The sequence below is a fragment of the Palaemon carinicauda genome, chromosome 31 (assembly GCF_036898095.1).
Source record: "Palaemon carinicauda isolate YSFRI2023 chromosome 31, ASM3689809v2, whole genome shotgun sequence".
In the NCBI taxonomy this organism is placed as follows: Eukaryota; Metazoa; Arthropoda; class Malacostraca; order Decapoda; family Palaemonidae; genus Palaemon; species Palaemon carinicauda.
The window spans coordinates 7,249,943-7,274,980 of record NC_090755.1 but is presented as its reverse complement, the minus strand read 5'-3'; the positions used below and the strand labels follow the sequence as shown (position 1 = coordinate 7,274,980).

General features: G+C 43.9%; 1 protein-coding gene across 1 annotated transcript in view; it reads right to left on the bottom strand.

The window, feature by feature from the left end:
• The window catches only part of LOC137624246 (uncharacterized), a 128,131-nt gene extending 106,289 nt beyond the window's left edge, over window positions 1-21,842 (bottom strand). Inside the window, exons 1-3 of the mRNA XM_068354758.1 lie at window positions 21,542-21,842; window positions 14,455-14,505; window positions 13,936-14,017 (exon numbers count right to left, since the gene is read on the bottom strand). Of these exons, the coding sequence (XP_068210859.1) occupies window positions 13,936-14,017; window positions 14,455-14,484 (112 nt within the window). The 5' untranslated portion in view covers window positions 14,485-14,505; window positions 21,542-21,842. The remainder of the gene's footprint in view (window positions 1-13,935; window positions 14,018-14,454; window positions 14,506-21,541) is intronic.
• Between the last annotated feature and the right edge of the window lie 3,196 nt (window positions 21,843-25,038).

Sequence of the window (25,038 nt, the reverse complement as noted above, 5' to 3'; positions counted from 1 at the left end):
AAGTCGTATCAACACATCAGTCGTTGAGTGCATTTTTCGGAATCCACATTGAATCGGTGATAAAATACCCTTCTTTTCAAGGTACCATATCAGCCTTGCATTGACCATCTTCTCCATGATTTTACATAAAAAAGATGTCAATGCAATAGGACAATAGTTTGCTGCTAAAAACTTGTCTTTACCGGGTTTTAAAAAGGCTAAAATAATGGCTAGTTCCCAAACACTTGGGTAACTATGATCATGCCATATTCTATTAATAATGCTTAAAATAAATATCTTTGTATTAAAATGTACATGTTTAATCATTGCATATGGAATTCCATCAGGTCCAGGGGCTGTATCATTGCAATGAGCAAGTGCGGAATCAAATTCTCTTTCAGTGAAAGGAGAATTATAAGACACTTCCCTTTTTGTTGCAAAATTTAAAATTTCATTTTCTTCAACGCTCCTATACTGGTGACCAGGGGCTCCTAAACACTTGCTGGATACATTTGAAAAATGACTAGCCAGGGCATTGCTAACATCATTTGCTTCAGTTACATACTGACCATTCACCTTCAACACTGGTGGTGGGTTGGGGGTGAATTTGCCAGCTATCTTTTTTACTTTCCTCCACACAGCAGATGGTGGTGTTCTACTGTTAATAGAGGAAACAAAAGACATCCATGACAGGCGCCTTGCTTCTTTCATGGCACGACGGAACTGTGCTCTACATTTCTTGTACATAATTAAATTCTCATCCGTTCGGAGTCTACGCAATCGTGTTAGAGATCTTCTTGTGGCTCTGTGGAGGGCAGTTAGTTCTGAAGACCACCACGGGACTGGTCGTCGTTTGAATAACCCCGTTGTTTTGGGAATTGAATTGACTCCTGCTGTATGGAGAGTTCCATTCAGTAAGTCTATGGCATCATCGATATTTTCAACCTGTTCAGCATCCCCCTCAATTTCGCTTAGCTCACAAAATTTTTCCCAGTCCGCCTTGTCAAGATTCCATCGTGGCGATCTCTGTAAAGGTGGACCATTGTTGGTGTTTATAATGATTGGTGCATGATCACTAGTATGCCAATCACCTAATGTCCTCCAATCAAAATCAAGAAGGCAGTCAGTTAGAGCTTGCAATTGAAAGGTCAATGCATGACAAGGTACCTGTCTGAACATGGAAGCGTGTGGGCTCTCCTGTATTAACCCTGGATAGGTACGCTCCTCGGACACCCCTTTAAGGGTATACTCGGACGCGAACGACCCCGACGCCAAAAAATATTCTTGAAAAATCAGTTTTTGCAGTAACCTCCTTTTTTCTTTTGCCAAAAAAAACTTCAATGAATGCTTAAAACAACTGTAAAGATAAATACTACTCATCTGCAGAAAAACTATTTATTATAAATATTTTAAAAAATTAAGTAGAAAAAAAAAGACCTGACATAAAAATTCATAAAAAAAAAGTTTATACATATATACACAAATCCTTTTAGGAATTGATTCTTGAATGTTTAGGACACATCTTGATGTATTTTGGATGAAGTCAGACCCATGGAGGTGAAGATCTGAAATGAGAAAAAAAGGGTAACTTTTTTTGGCCAAAAAAATTTGTCCAAATTTCATGAATTTTTTTGGGTACCCAAATGAAATAGGAAGTGGCTAATTTTTTTAGGGAATAAACATATGTTATCCTAAAATAGAAATATGTAAAAAAATCTTCATTATTTTGTAAATTACATTTATATCAGGGGCCATATCTAGAGGTAATTTTTTGAGTACTTAGAAATTTCGTAAAAAAATACATATATTTAATATATACTATGATATTTATGCAGGTAAAAATATACCAAAATATCACAAATTCTATAGGGAACAAGAATATATATAGATAGGGCAGCTTACGCTTCGGATATGTCCACAAAATGGCCGCCAACCACACTGACTCAGACTCCCTAATCTGCCACTTGAAATGTAGGAAGGGTATGTCAATTTCAAGGTGTTATTTACTAATCTAATTATTATTGGATATGCATAAAAATTGTATGGTGGGTTGCTGGATAATTGTCGATTATTTTACGACTATAAAATTAAAATTCTGACCCAAAAAAAATTTTTTTGAAGGGAAATAAAATCGAAAAAAAAAATGTAAAACAATATAATATTTTAGCTAAAAAAATTTGATGATATTCAATCAAAAAAGAAGTAAACAAAATTTTCCGACAAATAAACCTCTAGAGGAATCATTACTCTTTGATAGTTCCTTAGTACGTAGTAATTTTGAAAGAATTGGGAAAAAACGAAAAAATGGCAATCACCGGAAAATCGAACACATACCTATATATACGCCATATCTGGCTAAAAAAAAGATAGGCATGGGTAGCCAGATCATCTAGAAACACTTTCCAACACTATAAAAATATAAGTTTTGCGACACTACTTGCCAATTCCTTACGGTAACATGACTAAGCAAAAAAAATGCAAAACAAATAAAAAGGGGCACTCGCGGAAAAATGGCTAACATTCTAATATACGGCATTTCAGAAAAAAAAAATTCAGCCACGTGATAGGCAAACCATCAAGGCACATTTTCCGACAAATAAACATCTAAATGAATCATTACTCTGTGATAGTTCCTTAGTACGTAGTAATTTTGAAAGAAATGGGAAAAAACGAAAAAATGGCAATCACAGGAAAATCGAACACATACCTATATATACGCCATATCTGGCTAAAAAAAAAAGATAGGCATGGGTAGCCAGATCATCTAGAAACACTTTCCAACACTATAAAATTATAAGTTTTGCGACACTACTTGCCAATTCCTTACGGTAACATGACTAAGCAAAAAAATACAAAACAAATAAAAAGGGGCACTCGTGGAAAAATGGCCATTCTAATATACGGCATTTCAGAAAATAAAATTTCAGCCACGTGCTAGGCAAACCATCAAGGCACATTTTCCGACAAATAAACATATAAATGAATCATTACTCTGTGATAGTTCCTTAGTACGTAGTAATTTTGAAAGAAATGGGAAAAAACGAAAAAATGGCAATCACAGGAAAATCAAACCCATACTTATATATACGCCATATCTGGCTAAAAAAAAATAGGCATGGGTAGCCAGATCATCTAGAAACACTTTCCAACACTATAAAAATATAAGTTTTGCGACACTACTTGCCAATTCCTTACGGTAACATGACTAAGCAAAAAAATGCAAAACAAATAAAAAGGGGCACTCGCGGAAAAACGCCCAACATTCTAATATACGGCATCTCAGATAAAAAAAAAGACATGCACGTGTTAGCCCAACCATCAAGGCACACTTTCTAACACATAAACATGAAAAAAAAATCAATAATATACGGCAATTCCTTACTACGTAGTAAATTTTTACAAATATTGAAAAAAAACAGAAATTGGCAACCGCAGTTAAATACCCAATATACCAATAACTACGTCGTATCTGACAAAAACAAAATCACGCATGGGTAGCCAGATCATCTAGACACACTTTCCAACACTAAAAAAGCAAAAGTTTTACGACACTATTTGGCAATATCTTACGGAAAAATGACTTGGCAAAAAAATGCAAAAAAATGAAAAAGGGGCACTCGCGGTAAAATGCCCGACATTCTAATATACGGCATCTCAGATAAAAAAAAAGACATGCACGTGTTAGCCCAACCATCAAGGCACACTTTCTAACACATAAACATGAAAAAAAAATGAATAATATACGGCAATTCCTTACTACGTAGTAATTTTTACAAATATTGAAAAAAAACAGAAATTGGTAACCGCAGTTAAATACCCAATATACCAATAACTACGTCGTATCTGACAAAAACAAAGTCACGCATGGGTAGCCAGATCATCTAGACACACTTTCCAACACTAAACAAGCAAAAGTTTTACGACACTATTTGGCAATATCTTACGGAAAAATGACTTGGCAAAAAAATGAAAAAAAATGATAAAGGGGCACTCGCGGTAAAATGGTCCTCGTGGTGATGAACGACATTTTAACTAAAAAAAAAAACATGCACATGGTAGCCAAACAATCCACCAAGACTTTCCACAACTGATAACATATACAAGTTGCACCATTCTACGACAATTTCATAATACGTAATAACTTTGATAATTATGCAAACTACCTTAGAAGGGTAAACTCGGTCGCGCTCGACCCCGACGCGTCTCAGAAATCGGGGAAGGAGTACAGCTACAGCAATGCACATCTGGACACTACTAGAGCGTGTAGGGGAGACACCTCCTGCAGGTCGATCACCCACAAATTCAGTCACGGGGGTGAGTCACGTGAAAAAAACCTGTTTTTTTTTGACGCTCGGGGTCGCAAACGACCCATCGTACCTATCCAGGGTTAAGGAGTCCCACATCCTCATTCTCCACAATTGATGAGATAATATTGCCCCTTGTGTTTGCTAAGATATCACCCCATAAAGGATGTCTACCATTCATATCTCCCAGTAAGAGAAATGGTTGAGGGAGTTGATGAATGACCTCTGCTAAATCATCATATAAAATATTATCATTTGGAGGCAAGTAGAGAGAGCATATTGTATATTTTCTTCCTATATCAATTTGTACAACCACTGCCTGCAGTGTTGTACATATAGATATAGGTATTTGGGGAACATCTCGACGAACATACATGAGACTTCCACCATGGCTCCCTGCTTGATGATTATATGGTGTTCTATAGCTAACATACTCTCGAGGACTAGGAGTGTTAGCATCAAGCATACTTTCCTGTAGACATACAATTATGGGGGAATGCTCATGAATTAGGAGCTTAAGTTCTTCAAATTTCGCCCTTAAACCCTGACAGTTCCATTGCAAAATTGAGGAGAAAACTATGGATTATTTTGGGAAGACATCTTGGATGAGGTCTTCCCATTAGCAGTTTTTAATCTAACATTATTACCTGTACGTTTCTTCAGAGATGGTCTTGTTATGTTGGGTTTTACGTTGGTGTTTTTCTTTGTATCTTTTTTATCTATTTGTTGAGGGGGATGGTGGACCTCAACTTGAATTCCTGATTTATTTAAATTATCTTCTGGTTGATCGGCAACATCAACAGACAAAATATCATATTTATTGGATGTCATAATTCTAGTATTTCTTATGGATGGGGGTGAGAGAGATGGAGGTCTCTCTCTTTTACGATTAATAGGTTGTGAGTTACCAGGTTTTTGTACCTTCCCAATACAGGTACACCTGATAACTTGGTGTCAGGTGGAACCTCCATTAAATCAGGCAAGGATATGGCCTGGGAGAGGTTAGTACTGTACTATCCTTTGTAATGGGGGACAAAGGCTTGATAGTGGTGGGCAATGTCTTTTGGTTGATACTCAATGATAAATCTTTAGGAGATGTTCTTGTCTTATGCAGCACTTTATCAATAGATGGTGAATTCCTTTTTCGAGAACTACCTACAGTAGTAGGTGGGTGAGATGATTCCCGAGGAACTTTTTCTCCTGTTTTTAATGTCTTTGCATAGGTATTAGATTTATTTAATAATCTCTTGGCATGCCCCACGCTTACATGTTCAATAATTGATTTATTGAGGGCAGCCTCTTCTAACTTATAAAACTGGCAGCTCCTATCATTAGATTTATAATTAAGAGTTGCAGTTTAAGCACCTTACGTCAAATGTACATTCCCCATGGTAAATATTGGAGCAAGTATTACAAATTCTTTCACTATTGCAAACTTTGGAAGGATGTCCAAATTTAAAGCAATTATAACATTGCAGTGGCTTTTGCTTAAAAGGTTGAACTCTGATCCTTTTGTTTTCTATGTCTATGTGGAAAGGTACATCGGCATCCTGGAAAGTAAGAACAATCATTGATGTTCCAGGTACTTTATGTACTTTCCACACTGATAGAGGACATATAGCCAATATCTCCTCTTCAGTAAATTCATACAGATCCCTATTAAAAACCACTCCCCTTCCATAGCTAAAGTTTAGATGGGGTTTGATGTCCAATTTTATATAATCATTTACTGTCTTCAAATTGGACAGTATAACAGACTGTGTGTATGACTTGGCCTTTATCAAGTAACTTTTCTTACCGAATCGAGATATATCTCCAGGTGCGATCGTACCTACCTTCCTCTGAAGAAATTTGCAGATCTTTAAATAATTTTCCGTACCTCCTACAGATTGAGCAAGAAGCCACATTGGTGGTTTTGGCTTTCTTTAGGATGGCATATCTGCCTCTACATCTTTATCAGCCCAGTCTGCTGGTCTGTAGACATCCAGGTCTTTAGGTGCCCCATCACACAGAGCACCCTTAACACTCATATTACCTACTTTAATATCAACAATATTACGGCTTGCATTAAATGCTTCCTCATGACAGTTAAATGATAACCAAGATTCCCAATTATCATCTTGAAGTTTCATTCTAATTTCTTTTATTAATCCGTAACACTCAAATATTTTATGTAGCATATCATAATTAGCTTCTAATGGGATTTGGGTAATGTGCAGGACATTCAGTTTTCCTGTGTTGCCCAAATTACCCTTTTTCCGAGTGTTTAAAGAATAGTCCTTTTTAGTTCCTACGTCGTCAACGGAGTTTTCTTTAAATGAATTGCCAGAGGTCGTCAACAGTGCCGGGGGCGAGTCAGCATATCCAGGGGAGGTGGGGTCATTCTCACAAGAATCCATCAGAAAAAAAAAAAAAAGAGAAGAGTGATTTTTTGAAGTTTGATTTACCTGCTTGAGAACATTAAGGCATCACATGTTGGGAAGGAAATTTGCACTCTCCACTACCGGCACAGTGAGAGTATACTTCCCAGATGGTCCACTCCATACCCTACCCGAAGGATAGCATCAAAACAGATATAGAGGCACAGGTGTAAGCTGAACCCGCCTGTTAGGACTGAGACCAAGAAACTATGGAATCATCCTCCCCATATCTGTAATGACGGGCTTCCGGCCAAAAGCCGAGAGTCCTACCCCAAGCGTTGGATCCCCCAGGATTCCGAAGACCCACCACTTGAGAATAGTTCCACCAAAGAGGTCCAAACCATCTTCGGGATGGCTGAAATCATCCAATACTCTCACATATAGCTTTGAGCACAAACACCTCCCAACCGTGACACCTTTCCCATTCATCAAAGCAGGCAGCAATACCGGATGAAGAAACATCCGCCCATGTGGCAATAACAGATGTAGAAACATCCATGCCATAAAAAGAGAAAAAAATAATAATTAACACATATATATGTAAATATAAACACATATACATAGGGGAAATTTTACTCATAGGGTTGGGACAGTAACATGAAGGAAAGTTTATAATATTAGGAGAAGGTTGAAGCAATATAAAGAGGAAGAAAAAGATAATTAAGAGAGAAATTTAGATTCGAACTGGGGGAGCAATTTCCCTAAGTTCGAGAGCCCTCTTGCCCGTCACCAAGTTTCAGCACGGGAATGAAATGCCGTGCTGAAGCTCAATGACTTCATCAAGGCATTCTCTCATTAAGAGGGAGAGCACAAAGAAGCATGGGTTACCTGCAGAGGTCGAGGTCAGCTATGCGAGGACCAGGATGCTGCTTCCCCAAGAGAGGGGAGAATGAAGAAAGAAGTAAGGGTCAGACATACTCTTTCATTCACGCAGACTAAGACTGGGTAACAACGCCCTCAACCTACTGCTACTTGTCCAAAAAGGAGCCTGAGGTTAGACCAGCTGTTGTGCAGCCACCACAGGGCCGATAGAAAACGTATCGAGGCTCCTGTGGGTCACGTCTTGCAGGTAGTGGGCTGTGAAGGTTGTCTGACGCTTCCAGACCCCAGCTTGAATTACCTGCGTCACAGAGAAGTTTCTCTTGAAGGCCAGGGATGTAGCAATACCCCTGACATCATGGGCCCGAGGGCAACGTGACGGAGGAGGGTCTGGATTCAAGGCATGGTGGATAACCCTTCGAATCCAAGCTGAGATGGTGTTCCTGGTGACCATCCTCTTAGTCCTGCCTGTGCTCACAAACAAAGCTCGCACTTGAGGACGGACTGCAGCCGTTCTCTTCAAGTAGTGCCTCAGACACCTCACTGGACATAGTAGCAGCTGGTCTGGGTCGCTTGTTACAGAACGGAGACTCGCGATCCTGAAAGAGTCGAAGCGAGGATCCGGCACTCCAGGATTCTGAGTCTTGGCAACAAACTCAGGGACGAACCTGAACGTTACCTCCCCCCATCCCCTTGAATGGGCGATGTCGTACGAGAGACCATGAAGTTCACTAACCCGCTTGGCCGAAGCCAAAGCGAGTAGGAAAGCCGTCTTCCAAGACAGGTGGCGATCGGAGGCCTGGCGTAATGGTTCGAAGGGAGGTCTCTTAAGAGACCTGAGGACTCGAACCACGTTCCAAGGAAAAGGTCTCACTTCCGACTGGGGGCAGGTAAGCTCATAGCTACGTATGAGTAAAGAGAGTTCTAGCGATGAAGAAATATCCACGCCCTTCAGTCTGAAGGCCTAGCTTAAGGCTGAGCGATAGCCTTTCACTGCCGAGACAGAAAGGCGCATTTCTTCCCGCAGATAAACGAGGAAGTCCGCTATTGCTGGAATAGTGGCATCAAGTGGAGAGATACCCCTTCCACGACACCAACCACAAAAGACTCTCCACTTTGCTTGGTAGACTCCCTCAGAGGACCTTCGCAGGTGCCGAGACATTCTCTCCGCAACCTGTTGCGAAAAGCCTCTCTCCGCGAGGAGACACTGGATAGTCTCCAGGAGTGAAGCCGAAGCGAGGCTACGGCCCTGTGAGGGACGCCAGAGTGGGGTTGTCTGAGAAGCTCGTGTCGTGGAGGAAGCTCCCTCGGGAGCTGCAGAAGGTCCGGAAACCATTCCGCGTGATGCCATAGCGGAGCTACGAGAGTCATCGAACAGTTGACCGATAGTCTGGTTCTGTTGAGCACCCTTCTCATCAGACAGAACGGTGGGAAGGCGTACACGTCGATGTTGTCCCACCGTTGCTGGAAAGCATCTTGCCAGAGTGCCTTGGGGTCCGGGACTGGGGAGCAGTACAGGGGCAGCTTGAAGTTCAAAGCTGTCGCGAACAAGTCCACAGTCGGGGAACCCCACAAAGTCAGGACTTTGTTGGCTATCTGAGGATCCAAAGACCACTCGGTACTCACTATCTGCGAGGCCCTGCTCAGACTGTCGGCGAGCACATTCCTCTTGCCAGGAATGAAGCGAGCTGATAGTGTTATTGAGTGGCTTTCGGTCAACCTCAGAGTCTCTACTGCAAGATGGGATAACTTCTGCGAAAAAGTGCCTCCCTGCTTGTTGATATGAGCCACTACCGTGGTGTTGTTGCTCATCACCACCACGGAGTGACCCGCCAGGAACCGTTGGAACTGCTGAAGAGCCAGAAAGACGGCCTTCAATTCTAGCAGGTTGATGTGTAGGCACTTTTCTGATTCTGACCAAAGGCCTGAGGCCCTCTGGTTCAGAACGTGCGTCCCCCACCCTTCTTTTGACGCGTCCGAAAACAGAGTCAATTCGGGGGGGAGGACGAGAAGACTCACTCCCTTCCGCAGGTTCTCGTCGACCAGCCACCATCGCAAGTCCGTCTGTTCCAGAGACCCCATTGGGATCAGAATGTCCGGGGAATCGGATCCTTGATTCCACCGGGACTTGAGCCGCCATTGAAGGGATCTCATCCTGAGGCGGCTGTTTGGAACCAGACGAGCCAGGGAGGATAGGTGACCTAAGAGACGCAACCACGATTGGGCGGGGAGTTCTTCTCGCCTGAGGAAGGGTTCCGCCACCCTCCTCAGCCTTGCTATCCGGTCGTCTGATGGAAAGGCTTTGTGGAAATTGGTGTCTATTAGCATGCCTAGATAAACCAGTCGTTGGGACGGCTGCAAAGAGGACTTCTCGAGGTTTACCACGATCCCCAGATCCTGGCAAAGATCCAGAAGCCTGTCTCGGTGCAGAAGAAGGGTCGACTCCGAGTCTGCTAGGATCAACCAATCGTCCAGATAACGAAGGAGACGAATGCCGTTCCTGTGCGCCCAAGATGAAATCAGGGTGAACACTCTGGTGAACACCTGAGGAGCTGTCGAGAGACCGAAACACAGCACCTTGAACTGGTAGATCTTGTCGTCTAGGCAGAATCTCAGGTACTTCCTGGAAGACTGATGGATTGGGATCTGGAAGTACGCGTCCTTTAGATCCAGTGTGCACATGAAGTCTTGTAGTCTTACCGCAAGTCTGACCGTGTCTGCTGTCTCCATGCTGAACCGGGTTTGCTTGACAAACCCGTTCAGAGCTGACAGGTCGATGACAGGCCTCCAGCCTCCAGTAGCCTTCTTTACAAGAAAGAGTCGACTGAAGAAGCCTGGGGAGCCGTCGACGACCTCCTGGAGAGCACCCTTCTCGAGCATGGTCTCGACTTCGGCCTGAAGGGCCAGCCCCTTTGCCGATCCCGTGGCATAGGAGCTCAACGACACTGGATTCGCTGTCAGGGGAGGTTGAGATGTTGTGAACGGGACGCGATAGCCTTGGCCGATCACTGAGACCGTCCAAGCATCGGCCCCGTGTTGCTGCCACCTGCGGACGCAACGCTGAAGGCATCCCCCCACAGGTGGACACGCAGGGGGACTGCCACTCCTAGGGCTTGCGGCCGCGGCCGCCACCCCTAGGAGTCTTGCCTCCCCTGGAGGACTTAACGCCCCTCTTGACCTTGGCTGGAAAGGGCTGGGGCTTAGACACCACCTTCTTAACTGCCGGTGCCTGCTTTGGAGCCTTACGAGGCTGCTGCTGCTTTTGCGGCGGAGCTGGAGGCTTATAGGACCGAGCTGTAAGGGCCCTATGGAGGAGGGAGTCCGTGCTGGATTTCCTCCACCTCTCAGCCGTTCGCTCCATGTCTTGAGGCTCAAACAGGTTCTCCCCCAGAAGGGAAGCATGTCGGAGCCTACACACATCCACGGCGGGGACCTTCGGATGGAATCTCTCGGACACAGCATCGCGACGCTTCAACACCGAGTTGGCCCACAGGGTGATAACCTGGTGCGCCAAAAACTCGATGGAGCGGGTGCCCGAGAGCAAGAAGGTCTCCAGGGCCTTCCTATTGGTCTCCTTGGACAAGTCCTCCGAGCGCAATAGGATGCCCAGAGATCCTAGCCAAAAGTCCAGCCACGAAGTGGCCTGCGTGGCACACTTAGCAACCTTCTCGTGGCTAAGGATCTCTGCCGCTGAGAACGACACCTGCCGGGCAGAGAGTTTCTCAAGGGGAACTCCCTTTGCCAGCTCCTCCACAGAGTGATGGAGAGGAAGAGCGAGGCTGGACTCACCCAGAATCTCGAAATAGCTCCTCTGCTGAAGACGAGGAGGAGTGATGAGCTTGTTTCCGGCAGAGGAACGACTGGAGGAGGCAAGAATCGCGAGCTGAGCGTTGGCCCTAGCTCTGGCACTCTTCAGACCCCGAGACCAGGGCAGAGCAGCACTGGATTTAGGGGCCTTCCGAACGTCAAACACTTCATCTAAGATAGTGTCTTTGCCTTCACGGGGGCCGATGACTGGATCCATAAGCCCGTTAAGTTGCCTTATCAGGCTTAGGAACTGCCAGAAGGCATGTTCGGATTCCTGCTGATCTCCTCCCTGCGGGCTGGCAGCTAAGTCTCCTGTCCCAGGGATCTCTTCCTGGGGTGAAGCGTGGACGTTCCCCCGGGGAGCAGTAGGTTCCTGGCGAATCCTCGAAGATGATTTCGGGACGGTCTTGGAGTCCTTGGATTCCCTCCTGGGAGGGATACAGGATCCCAACAAAGAGGTTCGAGGAGCCCCTTCCTCAAGAGACGATTCTCCTCCATGACGCGAAGTTTCCCCCCTTGGCGCCGAGGGGAAGACTACCGCTTCACTGGACTCACCCGAGGACGGAAAGGCCTCGTCCACGGGAAAAGGAAAAAGCACTCAAGCAGGAGAAGGGGGCTTCGCGACAGACCTCTTGGGAACCAACTTTGCCCTGGGGAAGTCACCACGAAATCCACTCCTCTCTTTCTCTTCAGCGTAGGAGAGAAGCCGTTGGTTTGTTACCCTGGTCGGCGAGTGCTGGCTTCATAGCCCTCACTAACGCCCGCGCCAGAGGACCAAACCAAGTCTGCTGCTCCAAGGACACAGAGTCCGAAATCCTCGCTAAAGGGAAAGGGATCGGGCGATCCTTTGGAGTGGACACCACAGTACCTGCCTGAAAAGAAGGTGGGGAAGAATGGTGCACTAACCTCTCCTCAGTATTATCCTTGTCCTGCACTACAATCCTGTGTTTGGGTGAAGGCGATCCCGAGCGTTGTCTAGGAACACGCGTTCCTGCTGCTACCACCGGCTGCGAAATTCGCCGCGAACGATGGTCGCGCGGGCGAGCGATCGCGCGGGCGCACAGGTGGATGATCGCGCGGGCGCCCAGGCGAGTGGGCACGAGGGTGTGCAGGTAAATGAGGGCGTGTCCGAGTTGGCGAACATAAGCGTTGGCGCGATGGCGAGGAAACGCGCTGCCGCGTGGGCGAGGAAGATCAAAGATCGCTGGCGATGTAGATCAACAGGCGATCGGTGGTGAGCTGGCGAGCGCTGACACGCAGGTGGGCAATGGGGCGTTGTCGCATGGTGACGCGTTGGCGAGCGATAGTGCGTAGCACGCGCAGGTGAGTGATCGCGCAATGGCGAGCTAGTAGATGGCGAACCATGTCTCTTCAGAACCTCTGGTCAACGAAGCGTTGGAGAACGCGTGCGCGCAGGTTGTGAATCACGCGGGCGGTCCGGAGATCGCCGATGAACAGGTGATCGCTGAATAGGCGATACTAAAATCGCCTGTGCGAGCTGGCGAGCAGGTGAACGCTGGCGAGCAGGTGATCGCTGGCGCGTAGGTGATCGTTGACGCGTAGGAGAACGTTGATGAATAGGCGATACTAAAATCACCTGTGCGCGCTGGCGAGCAGGTGAACGCTGGCGAGCAGGTGAACGCTGGCGAGCAGGAGGGCGACGCGTGAGATCCTGTGAAGGAACAGGTGGCGCGGCGCGTTCACGAACAGGAACAGGAAGATCGTAGGCGCGTGGGCGAACATGTGCTTTTGACACACGCGCTGGGGAACGCGAACGTTGTTGCGTAGACACAGGATGAGTAGGCTCAGGAGACTGATGGCGCACAGGGAGTTCAACAGGAACTGTAGGATGGTCAGAGACCACAGGGCGAAGATCCTCAAAAGAGCGCTGACGAGGAGGGCGAACATCAGGAGAGCGCCGGCGAGCAGGTGAGCGCCGACGATCAGGAGAGCATTGACGAGCAGGAGAGCACCGATGAGCAGGAGAGCGCTGACGAGCAGGAGAGCGACTGTGCGCTAGCACTGCACGTGGAAGGGAAGAATCCCTTTGCCCCGAAGGGACCGTTGCCCGTCGGGTGACGAGTTCCCCAGAAAGTGAAGATCTAGCAGGAGTTGGAGAACGGTCTGCAGAGAGGTCCAAAGGAGCAGGAGCTGTAGGCTGAGTACAACGAGGAGAGTCCCCTTCGGAGGAAGAAGATCCAAAAAGGCGCCTCTAAACCCCCTGAGCCAAAAGTGAAGTGAAGCAAGTCACCGGTGTGTGTGTGTGTGTGTGGGGGGGGGAGGGGTAGCAAGCTACCCTTCCCCTACCCCCCGCTAACTAGCGCGGGGGTAATTAACCCTCGTTAAAACTATTGGCTCGTCATTTCAGCTGCGCTTAAAGGTAAACCCAATGTAAATAGCGTGGTTTGTATTTCGGTTACGGAACAAGTTGGTATTTTGTGCAACAATAACAACCACGAGACAGCAAACAATATTTTTGATCGGGAACTACATCTGAAATAATTAATATAATACAGTATTCACCACCATAAAAATTTCACACAAAAACAAAAAAAATTTCTTATAGAAATTACTTCTTTTAAAAAGAAAGAGTGCGCTCTACTTACCGACAGCCTTTTGGAATACTTTTTTGTTCACAAGGGAGTATGCCAGTCCTGAGAACTTTTTCATTGTCTCGATAGCAGTTCCCTAAAAAGATCAAATAGAATCAGGAAACAAAATACTGCATCAAAATAATATAAAAAATGTCATGAAAAATAAATTAATTAGAAAAAAAAGACACAAGCACTCATCAAGATATTACTATGTACCAAAATTGCTCTGTATTTTGTTTGATATCAAAACAAAGATATGTAAAACACAACTGCTTCAATAGTTATAAGAAATCTGGTTCTAAGAACTACAAATCAGCATTACAGGAAGATCTCTGTGTCTGTCTGTCTCTCCACCTAAGTCTATACTGAAGTAAGTATTATTGAAACACTATCCATTGACTTCATTCCTTAAATTTAAAGAGAAGCAGCTTCTTGCTGAATATAGGGTGATCATCCTAGACCAGAAAGAAAACCTTGCCCATTACATATAAACTGTACATAATTATAAAAAGAGAAAAATCTCATACTTACCTTATCATAGGGTCTCTCTAGGTATGACATCCTGGATGTTTGTTTGTGTACCTGAAATGTTAAAAAGAGAAATGTATATAATATTAAGAAAATTCTCAGTCTAATGATGAAATCAGACAATTAAAATCCACCATAATATTTTTGTTAAATCATAGTAAAATTTACTAGAGAAAGTTATGAAGAAATTACAAATGAGACGAAGAAAACTTTTGACACCAAGAACAAAAAAATGTGTACTTTTCCTAACTATACTTACCTGAATCCCCAAGTCATTCAAAAAGGAAAAAATGCTTTCAGCAAAGGTGGCTACAGCTGTTAAAACTTGAAAGAGGTGGCACTGTGCCCTAATTGTGACCTTGACCCTTGGACTTCCGGGGTGGTTTAGCTGGAATCGGTCATTGAAGTTAGCTTACTGTATTACCCAACTGCGAGGGGCGGAGCTCCCTCTCTTGTACTAGAAGACTCGTGTCTGCTTAGGCTACTGTTGTGTACACGTGCAAAATAGCTCCAACCATATCCGATATTTCTTTCTTTTTTCAGAGTGGTTATTGAAGAATGGAATGGAAGCAAGAACTTCGTGTTTGCCGAGGGAAGGATGGATGCTACAACCGCCTCATGGCAAAGAAAAGCGACGAACAGCTGGCGAGAGAAAAGCCACTGACTGGTGACGAGAGCTCAAAGAAGTAGCACGACGCTCCTTGACAGGGAAGAAGGGACGTCTCCATACCGCAAAGGGGGGGGGGGGGACGTTCAGGATGGTGAAGAGTAATGAAACGTCTGACAAAACCCGGAGAGGAAACCTGTCTAACCGAGTTAGAAGAGAAAAACATTGGTTTCTCGAAGGTCTCAGGAACTGAGTCTTTATGAGGGTTCTACCTCGCATGTGAGAGCAATGACCACCCGCAGGAGAGACTCGCCTCAGACTTTGCTCAAACCCCGACAGAAGTCCGCTCAGCATGGGGGAAAGCATATTTTTTGGCGACAAATCTGCAACTGCTGCTATGAGATATAGCTGTCAGCAATTCTCCCCGAAAGTGGGAAGGTTGCTGGACAGAAGCTGATAAAAGGAAGTTCTCCCTCTGGAGGGAGAGCAGCCCAACATCTGGGGAGGGAAAGTTGTCCAATGCCTAAAGGCAGACCTCCGAGCCGCGCTCTCTGCTTTCCGTGAACAAGCATTGTTCAAGTTGAAGGTCTGCATTGGGCGCTACCTGTGAAACGTAGCCGAAGCTAGTTTCTGGGTTCACCCTGAAGGGATCACCCGACTGAAACACCCGAAGGAGCCTAGTATGTCACTGCTCTCGTTCCTACGCCCTCTTGAAAGGGACCTCATCTTCGTAAGGGAAAGGTCAAAGTTACTGTGCTGATCAGGAGCTGCCACAGGCGCAAGAGAACAGGACTGTGATGGCGCAGGAACAGCAGATTCCACAGAAACGAATGGGTCTGCGCTTCTACGTCAGCTGTCTTAGCTGAACAAAGTATAGCCTCGATAGCTGCTGAGACGATACTGGTACAACGACTTCAGGTTTGAGAACGTTGCAGAAGGGCGGCTGAAGTTCAGATGAAACTGGCACAATGACCGGATTCGAAGACATCACAGAAAGGGTGGCATCAAGATGGGACATCAGAAGTCTTCTCCAAGAATTCAATGCTAGTGTTAAACTAAAGCAGTCTGCAGGCAGTGTGGGCTACTTCTCGTCACGAGCAGGGAGGGCTAGCTGCTTCAATTTGTCTTTTCTTCTCAACCATAACAGGAGTTAGGAGATAGGCTGAAGGGAAGGTTGGAAACGAACTCTGTCAGGCTTCTGGTCTTCTCTACTTCTTATCTCGTCAGGACTTGGCTCTAATCTGCTTCAGACATAGTTCCTCTCTCTGTCCTGCCCTATCTCTCTTGGACAATCTCTTCTTGAATTTTATATACCCATGACAACAACCGTACCTGTAAAACAGAAGACATAGACAAGGCCTCACCCTGGGGTACAGGTGGGGCCACTTCGCTAGGGGAAGCAACACCATCTCTCGAGGACCGGGGTTGGCCGCAAATGAAAGGGTCTACGCTACTACTCGGAGGTCTCTCGGAAGAGGCCGAACGAGTAGGAGCTTCGGAGGAAGGTCAGGAGACGGAAGAAGAGGCCTTGGGTTTTTCCCCCTTTGAAGGAACCTTCGAAAGAGAAATATCCCACTTAGACTACTTCTTCCGTCGTCGCCAAGACCTATCCCACTGGGAGGCAGACCAATCCCGACATTCACTACACAGATTGTTACTATCACACCGTTGACCTCTGGAGGCGGGAAAAAGGGTGTGGCGATAGGTCTCCACAGCCGACAAAGGTCCTGCAGGGCAGGTGCGCGTGGTTGCATTAGTCAACACACACTAACACTAAGAAAAAGTACAAAAGAATTAATGGCAGTCCAATAATAACGGCAATGGATGAGGAAACAACAACGACTGCACACCATCCAAGCCAAAAGCAAAGTGAGCTAAATCACCAGTGAGTGAGTGGGAGTGATAGAAAGCTATCACCCCTACTCCCGCTAACTAGCAGTATGGGTAGTTAACCCTCGCCAAATTTTAATGGCTCGTCATTTCAGCTTCACCGAAAGTAATAACCCCTAATTAAAGAGTGTAGGTTTGTATTCCAGTTACGGAACAATTGAAATTTTTATAGATGAAGGTATTATATAGGCCTAAAACATATATAAAAATGGTGTAATTTGAATTAGGAAAAAAAAAATGCAGGACATAGCGGATGGTCCCCTTAAACGCTGTTTAACTTCAGTTTCGACTAGTTTTCAGCTTCGCCAAAATAATGATGCACTCTTAAAGAGCGGAAGATTTGTATTTTGCGTTGTTCAGTAAAAACAGAAGCCAAAGACACCTTTCGGACACACACTTCTAATATGGTTAGCGGTATTCTAATCGCTGGTGAATGTGCTTTTAAAAAATTGTGTTAATTACTGGGTTATGGGTTGCAAAGGGGCAAGGCAAGTTTCCCCCCACCCAAAATAAGTACATAGTATCCTCTAAGAGTAAAATTATAAAATAGTACAATAATCATTACAGATAAAATGAGACTGATACATGGTCTATTAGGTGTTTTGTACATTTTTTATAACAATAATTCAGTGGAAACCCATATTATTTTTAAATTGTGGTTAGTAGACTACCGTAGTTAAAAATCTATTGGTATCCACTAGTTATCGTCATAAAATACATTTACTGTACGCCCTATTCCAGTCTTATGCTATTGATACTCATTTGTTGAAGTAGTAGGTTGGCCAGGGCACCAGCCACCCATTGAAATACTACAGCTAGAGAGTTAAAGGGTCCTTTGACTGGCCAAACAGTATTACATTGAATCCTTCTCTCTGGCTACAGTTCTTTCGCCTTGCGTCCTCATACAACTGACAACACTGAGATTACTAAACCATTCTTCTTCACCCAAGGGGTTAACTACGGCAATGTAATTGTTCCGTGGCTACCTTCCTCTTGGTAAAGGTAGAAGAGACTCTTTAGTTATGGTAAGCAGCTCTTCCAGGAGAAGGACACTCAAAAATCAAACCATTGTTCTCTAGTCTTGAGTAGTGTCATAGCATCTGTACCATGGTCTTCCACTGTCTTGGATTAGAGTTCTCTTGCTTGAGGGTACAATCAGGCACACTATCTAATTTCTCTTCCTCTTGTTTTGTTTAAAGTATCTATAGTTTTAGGAAATAATTATTATAATGTTACTGTTCTTAAAATATTATATCTTCCCTGGTTTCCTTTCCTCACTGGGATATTTTCCCTGTTGGAGCCCCTGGGCTTATACCATGCTGCTTTTCCAACTAGGGTTGTAGCTTAGCAATTAATAATAATAATATAATAATAATAACATGGACATTTTTGCAAGTGGGTGTATCAACTACCATAATTCTAAAACTAAGTTTGTAGCAGATAGCGTAATCAAAAGCATTAAAAACCCCAGAGCCTTTGAGCTCATTGTACAGAGCTAAAAACACCCCCTTGCTTAATAATCGTATTAACGAGTAGGTTGGTCTGCTGATTTAAAAGTATTTAATCACTCATTGATCTTATGTATGGCTCGCTTCGCTTGCAATTTGACAAGACTATTTTGGAAAGCGTCACATGATGCGCCATAGTCGTTAGCCATGTGGCCGTTATTCAAATGATCTAATAAATCGCTTGGAGCCTTTGCATATCAGCGGCCAGTTCCTCATGCGTTGATTAAATATCGACATTAACCGACCTAAACTTTCTCCCCTAACTAACCTACAAGCCATGCCCTTACCTACATACTTAAGGGGGGGGGGGGTTTAATGGCCACATGCGACCCCATTACACTGCTGTATTCTAAGTTAGCCACAATAATACATACAGGTGGCTGCTATCATACATACACCCCAATCACTTAGTTCAATTGGTTTTTGCTTTGCCATGGCTAATTTTCATTGCAATTTGATTATATCCTTGCTCCTCTGTTCTAGCAAGCAGTACATTCTGCCCTAAACTCAATTTTTCTTTAATGAGGCGCATTTGCACCAACTTGCAGCGTTGCCCTTTTACCTCGGAAAAAGTTTCCCGCTATCTAATTGGTTAGAATTATCTTGAGCAACCAATCAGCAATCAGAAAACTTTTCCGAGCTAAAAGGGCACCCCTGCGAGTCGGTGCAAATCTGCCTCAATAAAAAGAACTGACTATGGTGCACATGCATTAGCCGTATGGACGAATATTTTGACGCTTATTAAACGTTAAACTTAGTTTCCACTTAAGAGGTTTCAAGGTCACTCATGATTGCCAGAGGCAAGGGACAGTGACAATGCCCTTGAGACTAACCATATATACATATATTCAGCAGCCAAGCCACCCCCCCCAACCAAGCTAGGACCAGGGAGGGCCAGGCAATGATTGCTGATGACTCGGCATGTAGACCTATGGGATCACCCAAACGCCTCAGGATTATCGAGCAGGACACAAACCCTAGTCTGATAGATCACCAAGCAGGGGTGTTTCCAATAGGCTACAACAACCCATTATCAAACTATATAGGCCTATACCAAACATATTTCCATCATACCCTATCATTAACTCGCATGATAACTGAAATAATGGCTTAATTGCACTGTATACTGTATCCCAACATTGAAAACACAACCAAGAGGCTATAAATTGTGAAACGTTGGGACTTAAGATTCTGTTCGAACAGGTAGGCCTAGCTCATGACAGAAGCACCCCCTATCAGATTCTTATTTGAATTGTCCCCAGTATGTTTTCCCCACCCAAAACCCCGAGTTCCCACTGGGGGTCCCTATTATCGTAGGATATAAATACCAATATGGTAAAGTTTTGGATTCAACCAAATTGGGAAATGTATTATATTAATATATTTTCCTAGTAAAGCACGTGATAACAAAACACTTCTTCTCAATACATTATTGTCGCTAATGCATACTTACAGAGAAAAAAAATATTTCAGGAATTGAAGGTCTTGACTTTTTCTAAGTTTAGTGTATATCTTTCCATGGGCACGCAAGGTAGCTCTTGTTCGTTTGTATATCTGTTTTCATCTTACTTGGCTCCTCCCCATTGCGCAATGTGACAATATTTGCTTGAATGCGCATTTGCTCCTCCCACTAATGTCGCTCCTCCAATCTAAATACTACTGGGTTCTTTTCAAGGGTTATTATTGGACGATTCATTGGTCTCTCAGTCTTGTTTCAAGGATCTGTTTTTCGTGCAATATAACATTGTAAACGATAGTATTTTGTTTTTTTCCCTATTTCATTATGGGAGAAACCCGTGATTGTCGTTTGTTTTCGGTTTTCAAAAGTTCCGGTTTCTATATTTTCATCACACGTCACTTGACTGTCATGGATCCTCCGGTACGGTTGTGTGAAATATGTCGTTATTCCTATTTTGATGTGATCGGCAGATTTCATGGGAATTATAATGGAACTCCTGAAGTAGTGAATCGTTTTCTAAGGGAGCATTCCGTATTACCTTTAAGTGTCCAGTGTGGTAAATGTGATTCGCCTTTACATTTTCGTGAGGATAGACATGTGTGGTATTGTACCAAATCTGAACGTATTCCAGTACTTGATGATTCAGAAGAGGGTCAACCACAACCTTCCACATCTTCATCGTCATCTTCCGTTTAAGGTAAGAAGTGATTTAACAAAATATATATATTCAAATTTACCCCTGGTTAAAGGGGGGGTCGCAGGGGGGGCGAAGCCCCCCCCGGTAGGGGTACAGGGCCCCTAGGTTAGGTTAGGTGGGTTTGTTAGGTTCTGTGGTGCCCTGAAAATTACTGTGGCCTTAAGGGGGGGTCGCAGGGGGGGCGAAGCCCCCCCCGGTAGGGGTACAGGGCCCCTAGGTTAGGTTAGGTGGGTTTGTTAGGTTCTGTGGTGCCTTGAAAATTACTGTGGCCATAAGGGGGGGTCGCAGGGGGGGCGAAGCCCCCCCCGGTAGGGGTACAGGGCCCCTAGGTTAGGTTAGGTGGGTTTGTTAGGTTCTGTGGTGCCCTGAAAATTACTGTGGCTTTAAGGGGGGGTCGCTGGGGGGCCCTACCCCCCTCCCCCCGGTAGGCCTAGTTAGGGGTATGGGGGAGGGGTGCTGGAACATTAATTATTCATTTATTGCAAATATCATTCAATGCCCCAACACCCTCCCCCCCCTTCCCCCACCCAAAACCCCAGTTCCCAAAGGGTGTCCCCCATAATTGGTGGGATGAACTAGGGTATACATAGTAAATCTCTAAATCGGTTGGTTTGCAGTCAAAATAAACGTTAAATTCATTGAAACCACACTTTCTGATGCAACAAATATATTTTTATTGCATTTTTCCAAATTTGGCTGAAACTAAAAATTTACCATAAATATATATATTTCTGAAACTATTCATTTGCGACGGGAACGAGTGTCATTTTCGAAGAGAGCGTAATTTTTTCTATAAGAAAAAGTAGTTTCTTCCTATGTTACATTGCCCTGTAATACACTACAATAATACCAAAAAAAAAACATTATAAATGTGGGGAATTACATTGCTTAAAGCAAAAAACAATAATTTCGGGGTTGTGGAAACTAACCTGTAATGATGATAATACCTTGACATGAAATTACAAACTCAAACGTTTGACGGCCCTTTCTTAACTATTGTTGTTGTGCTTGTGGTAAGTCTTCTTCTTCTCGTTAAAACCGTCTTGTCAACTGGAAATTAGTCTGGAATCTGTTATTTTGTTACAGCAGTCGTACGAAGAAGAAAAGAAGATAATAGGAAACGTGCTGTTTAAGAAAGAATGATTAGAGAAAAGAAAAGAATATATTTATCAGATGTGGAAAAAAGAGAGAAGAAAATAAAAGAATTAGAATAAAGAAGAAAGGAGAATCCCTCCGCCCATTCTTCCCATGCACCTTGTCGCTATGGTTACTTTGTTATTGCTAATATCACGATTTTGAAGTTTTTTTTTAGGCTCGCCTATTGACAATTAACTTTTTATTAACAATATTGTAATAAAATTGTATATGTGTAACGGGGACAGTGTGGATTTCATGCACCTTGTTGCTATAGTTACATTGTTTGTTTCTGCTAATATCATGATTTTTAAGCTGTTTTGCTTGACTATTGACATTCAACTCTTTATTAACAAAATCATAACCACAATTTGAATAAGTGTAGAGGGGACAGGTTCCTGGTTTAATGCTCAATACAGATATCTCTCTAATAATGTTCACTACATGAATTTGCGGCCACTCTATCTCTTAATAGGTAGGTGCAAAGCTTCTAAGCTTATACGTATCAACTGTAATTGAAAATTCTTTCCTTTATCATAAACACCATTCTTAAGGGAAATCTTAATCTTTAATTTCAGTCGATTTTGCCTCAAAATCAGTTGGGATAATACCTTATTATCAGTTTTGGCAACCTACTTGATAAGATTGGTAATGTTAAATTCTACCTAGGCTACTTATGTATACCACAACTCCCTGCTATGGGTTTATAACATAGCCTACCTACGCTCGATCTTGTTCCTTTAACTGTCTTAATTTATGGTACAAATATGATTGTTTTGTATCATCTTCTTCCTTGCATAGGCAACATGCATCATCTGTGTATTTTCATGTGAAACTTGCTTTTAGTTTGAGCATATATAACCTTGTCTTCAATTTTAATGACGTTCTTCGATACCATATTTAAAAGGGCGTAACCCTCCTAACATGATTCATAAAACGGATTTTGAGCGAAGCGAAAAATCCATTTTTGGGTGAGATAGCCATGGCGTCCTGATGGAAGGTTCCTTTTTGGTAGCTTCCTTGGGTAAATAACTACTAAGATATTCCCAGAGAATTTAACCACAGGTTATCACAGAATTCTAACTTCTGGAGCGAGTATCCTAAAGGTTTCCCTTTTAAGACATCGTATATCAACAGGGGACGCATGTATTAACGCGCCACATAGCTATCTACACCCCGAACAGAGTTAATGCTTCGGTGTGTAAGGGCTGAGAATAGCTGGGAGCCGTTCCATAGCTAATCTCATCCGTGGCTACTTTTGGTACTCGAGACGTAAACAAACGGGCGCCATTGCTTAAATGACGTCACGACCGTCTTCATCCTGAAGCCAGTTGCTTGCCGATCACCATGATACAGCAGAGCAGGGTGGGACCTAAAAATTGGATGAAGTAGCAGGGAGGGTCCATCAGGACGCCATGGCTATCTCACCCAAAAATAGATTTTTCGCTTCGCTCAAAATCCGTTTTTTGGGCTCAAGCCATGGCGTCCTGATGGAAGAATACCAGAGAATCAATGTATCGTGGTAGATTTTCCCCTATTAGTAAGTGCCAAGGGCTTTGACAAAATAGCATAGTAATCTTAGTAAAGAACTGTAGGGAAGAATCTTCCTGCCCCCCTTGGCAGTGAAGTTCCCACGGGCCATGCCGACGTCAAAGTGGTATTGAAGGGCTATTCACCCTGATAGAAGAACTTGAAGAACTTGGAGACGAAGCTGAATGTTTGGCATTCGTATAGGAACATTCTGAAAAGCAGACCAGTGGTGGTTGGACACTGTGTGCTGAGAAGGTTGGTTTCATCTCCAGGGTATGAAGAGTAAGTATTCGTATTGGAATATTACATAGTCAGAGTGAATATAAATTAAGGGTTAGTACCTTAATTTCTCCATGAACCATAAGGAAAAGGGGATAATAAAACTATGACAGGCATGTATTTCATAGTAAGTAGGAGCTGATTGAGACGCACAGGTAATAAAATAGAAATTTTATTTCACAAATGCAGAAATTAAATGAATTGCAGCAATAAGTAAAGTTCATTTACAGTAATTATAATGTACATAGTAATAAAGACTTGCTCTTGAATCTGAAAAGGAATTTCAAATTTATTAGTAGGCACTCGTTCTCGAGGAACGTTAGTCTTTGATTAAAACACATCATGCTCAGGGCATGCGGCACTTGTGTGACAACTATGACATTTCACCTGGGATAAGAACAGTTATAAAAGCACTAAGTGTTTTCGACATCACTATGTATCGCTCGAGGGTCAACATAGGCACCCGAAGAGTTAGAGTCCCAAGTAACTCACTGTTCTATGCAGAGTTAGGTGCAGGTTTCATAACACTACCTGCGGCTACCACAAAATGTTTGACTTCGTGCACTTGTTTCGCATAATTTTTAAAGAAAACGCGCGAGGACTTCCAGCCTGTGAAGCTTTTAAGGCTTTCAAAGTCCATACTCTGAAAGAAATTCAGAGATGATGCAACTTTCCTAGGATCATGACCGGCGGGTGTACTGTCAGGATCCGCTCTGCGAATGAAGTAGGTGATTTTCGCTCTTAATTGTTTCAGTGACAGGTCGCTGCCCGATGTTTCTCCTTTGAAGAGTTGGCCTCCACCAAAGTTCGAAGTTCTGCGAAGATAGACATTGAGGCTCTCTACTGGGCATAAAGAGACATCTTCCTTCAGGGGGCATATTCTCCAGGGGCCCCATCTTTTGGTGGGTAATTCATTTTTGGCGAGAAACGTCGGATCAGGGGAGAGGGTAATGTCTCCTGTATCAGTAAACAGGATGTGACCCTCTTCTCTTGATAATGCCACTATTTCGCTGACTCGGGCTCCCGAAGCAAGAGCAAAGAGAAATATAACTTTCTGAGTCAGATCCTTGAGAGGGCATGAATCATTATCCAAGTTGGAGGCGAAATGGAGCACCTTGTCTAATGACCAGGAGATCGGTTTCGGTGGGGGTGCTGGGCGTAGACGAGCACATGCTTTCGGTAGTTTATTGAAGATGTCGCTGGACAGATCAATTTGGAAGGCATACAGAATTGGTCTGGTCAAGGCCGATTTGCAGGTTGAAATCGTATTGGCTGCTAATCCTTGTCCATGAAGGTGAATGAAGAAGGACATGCAGAAATCAATTGTGATTTCTTTAGGATTTTTTGTCTTGACGAAAGAGACCCATTTTCTCCAGGATGATTCGTATTGCCGTCTTGTGGATTCGGTCTTGTATTCCTCGAGGAAGTCTAGACTTTTCTTCGAGATCCCAAACCTCTTCTTTGCGGCTAGGGAGAGAAAATC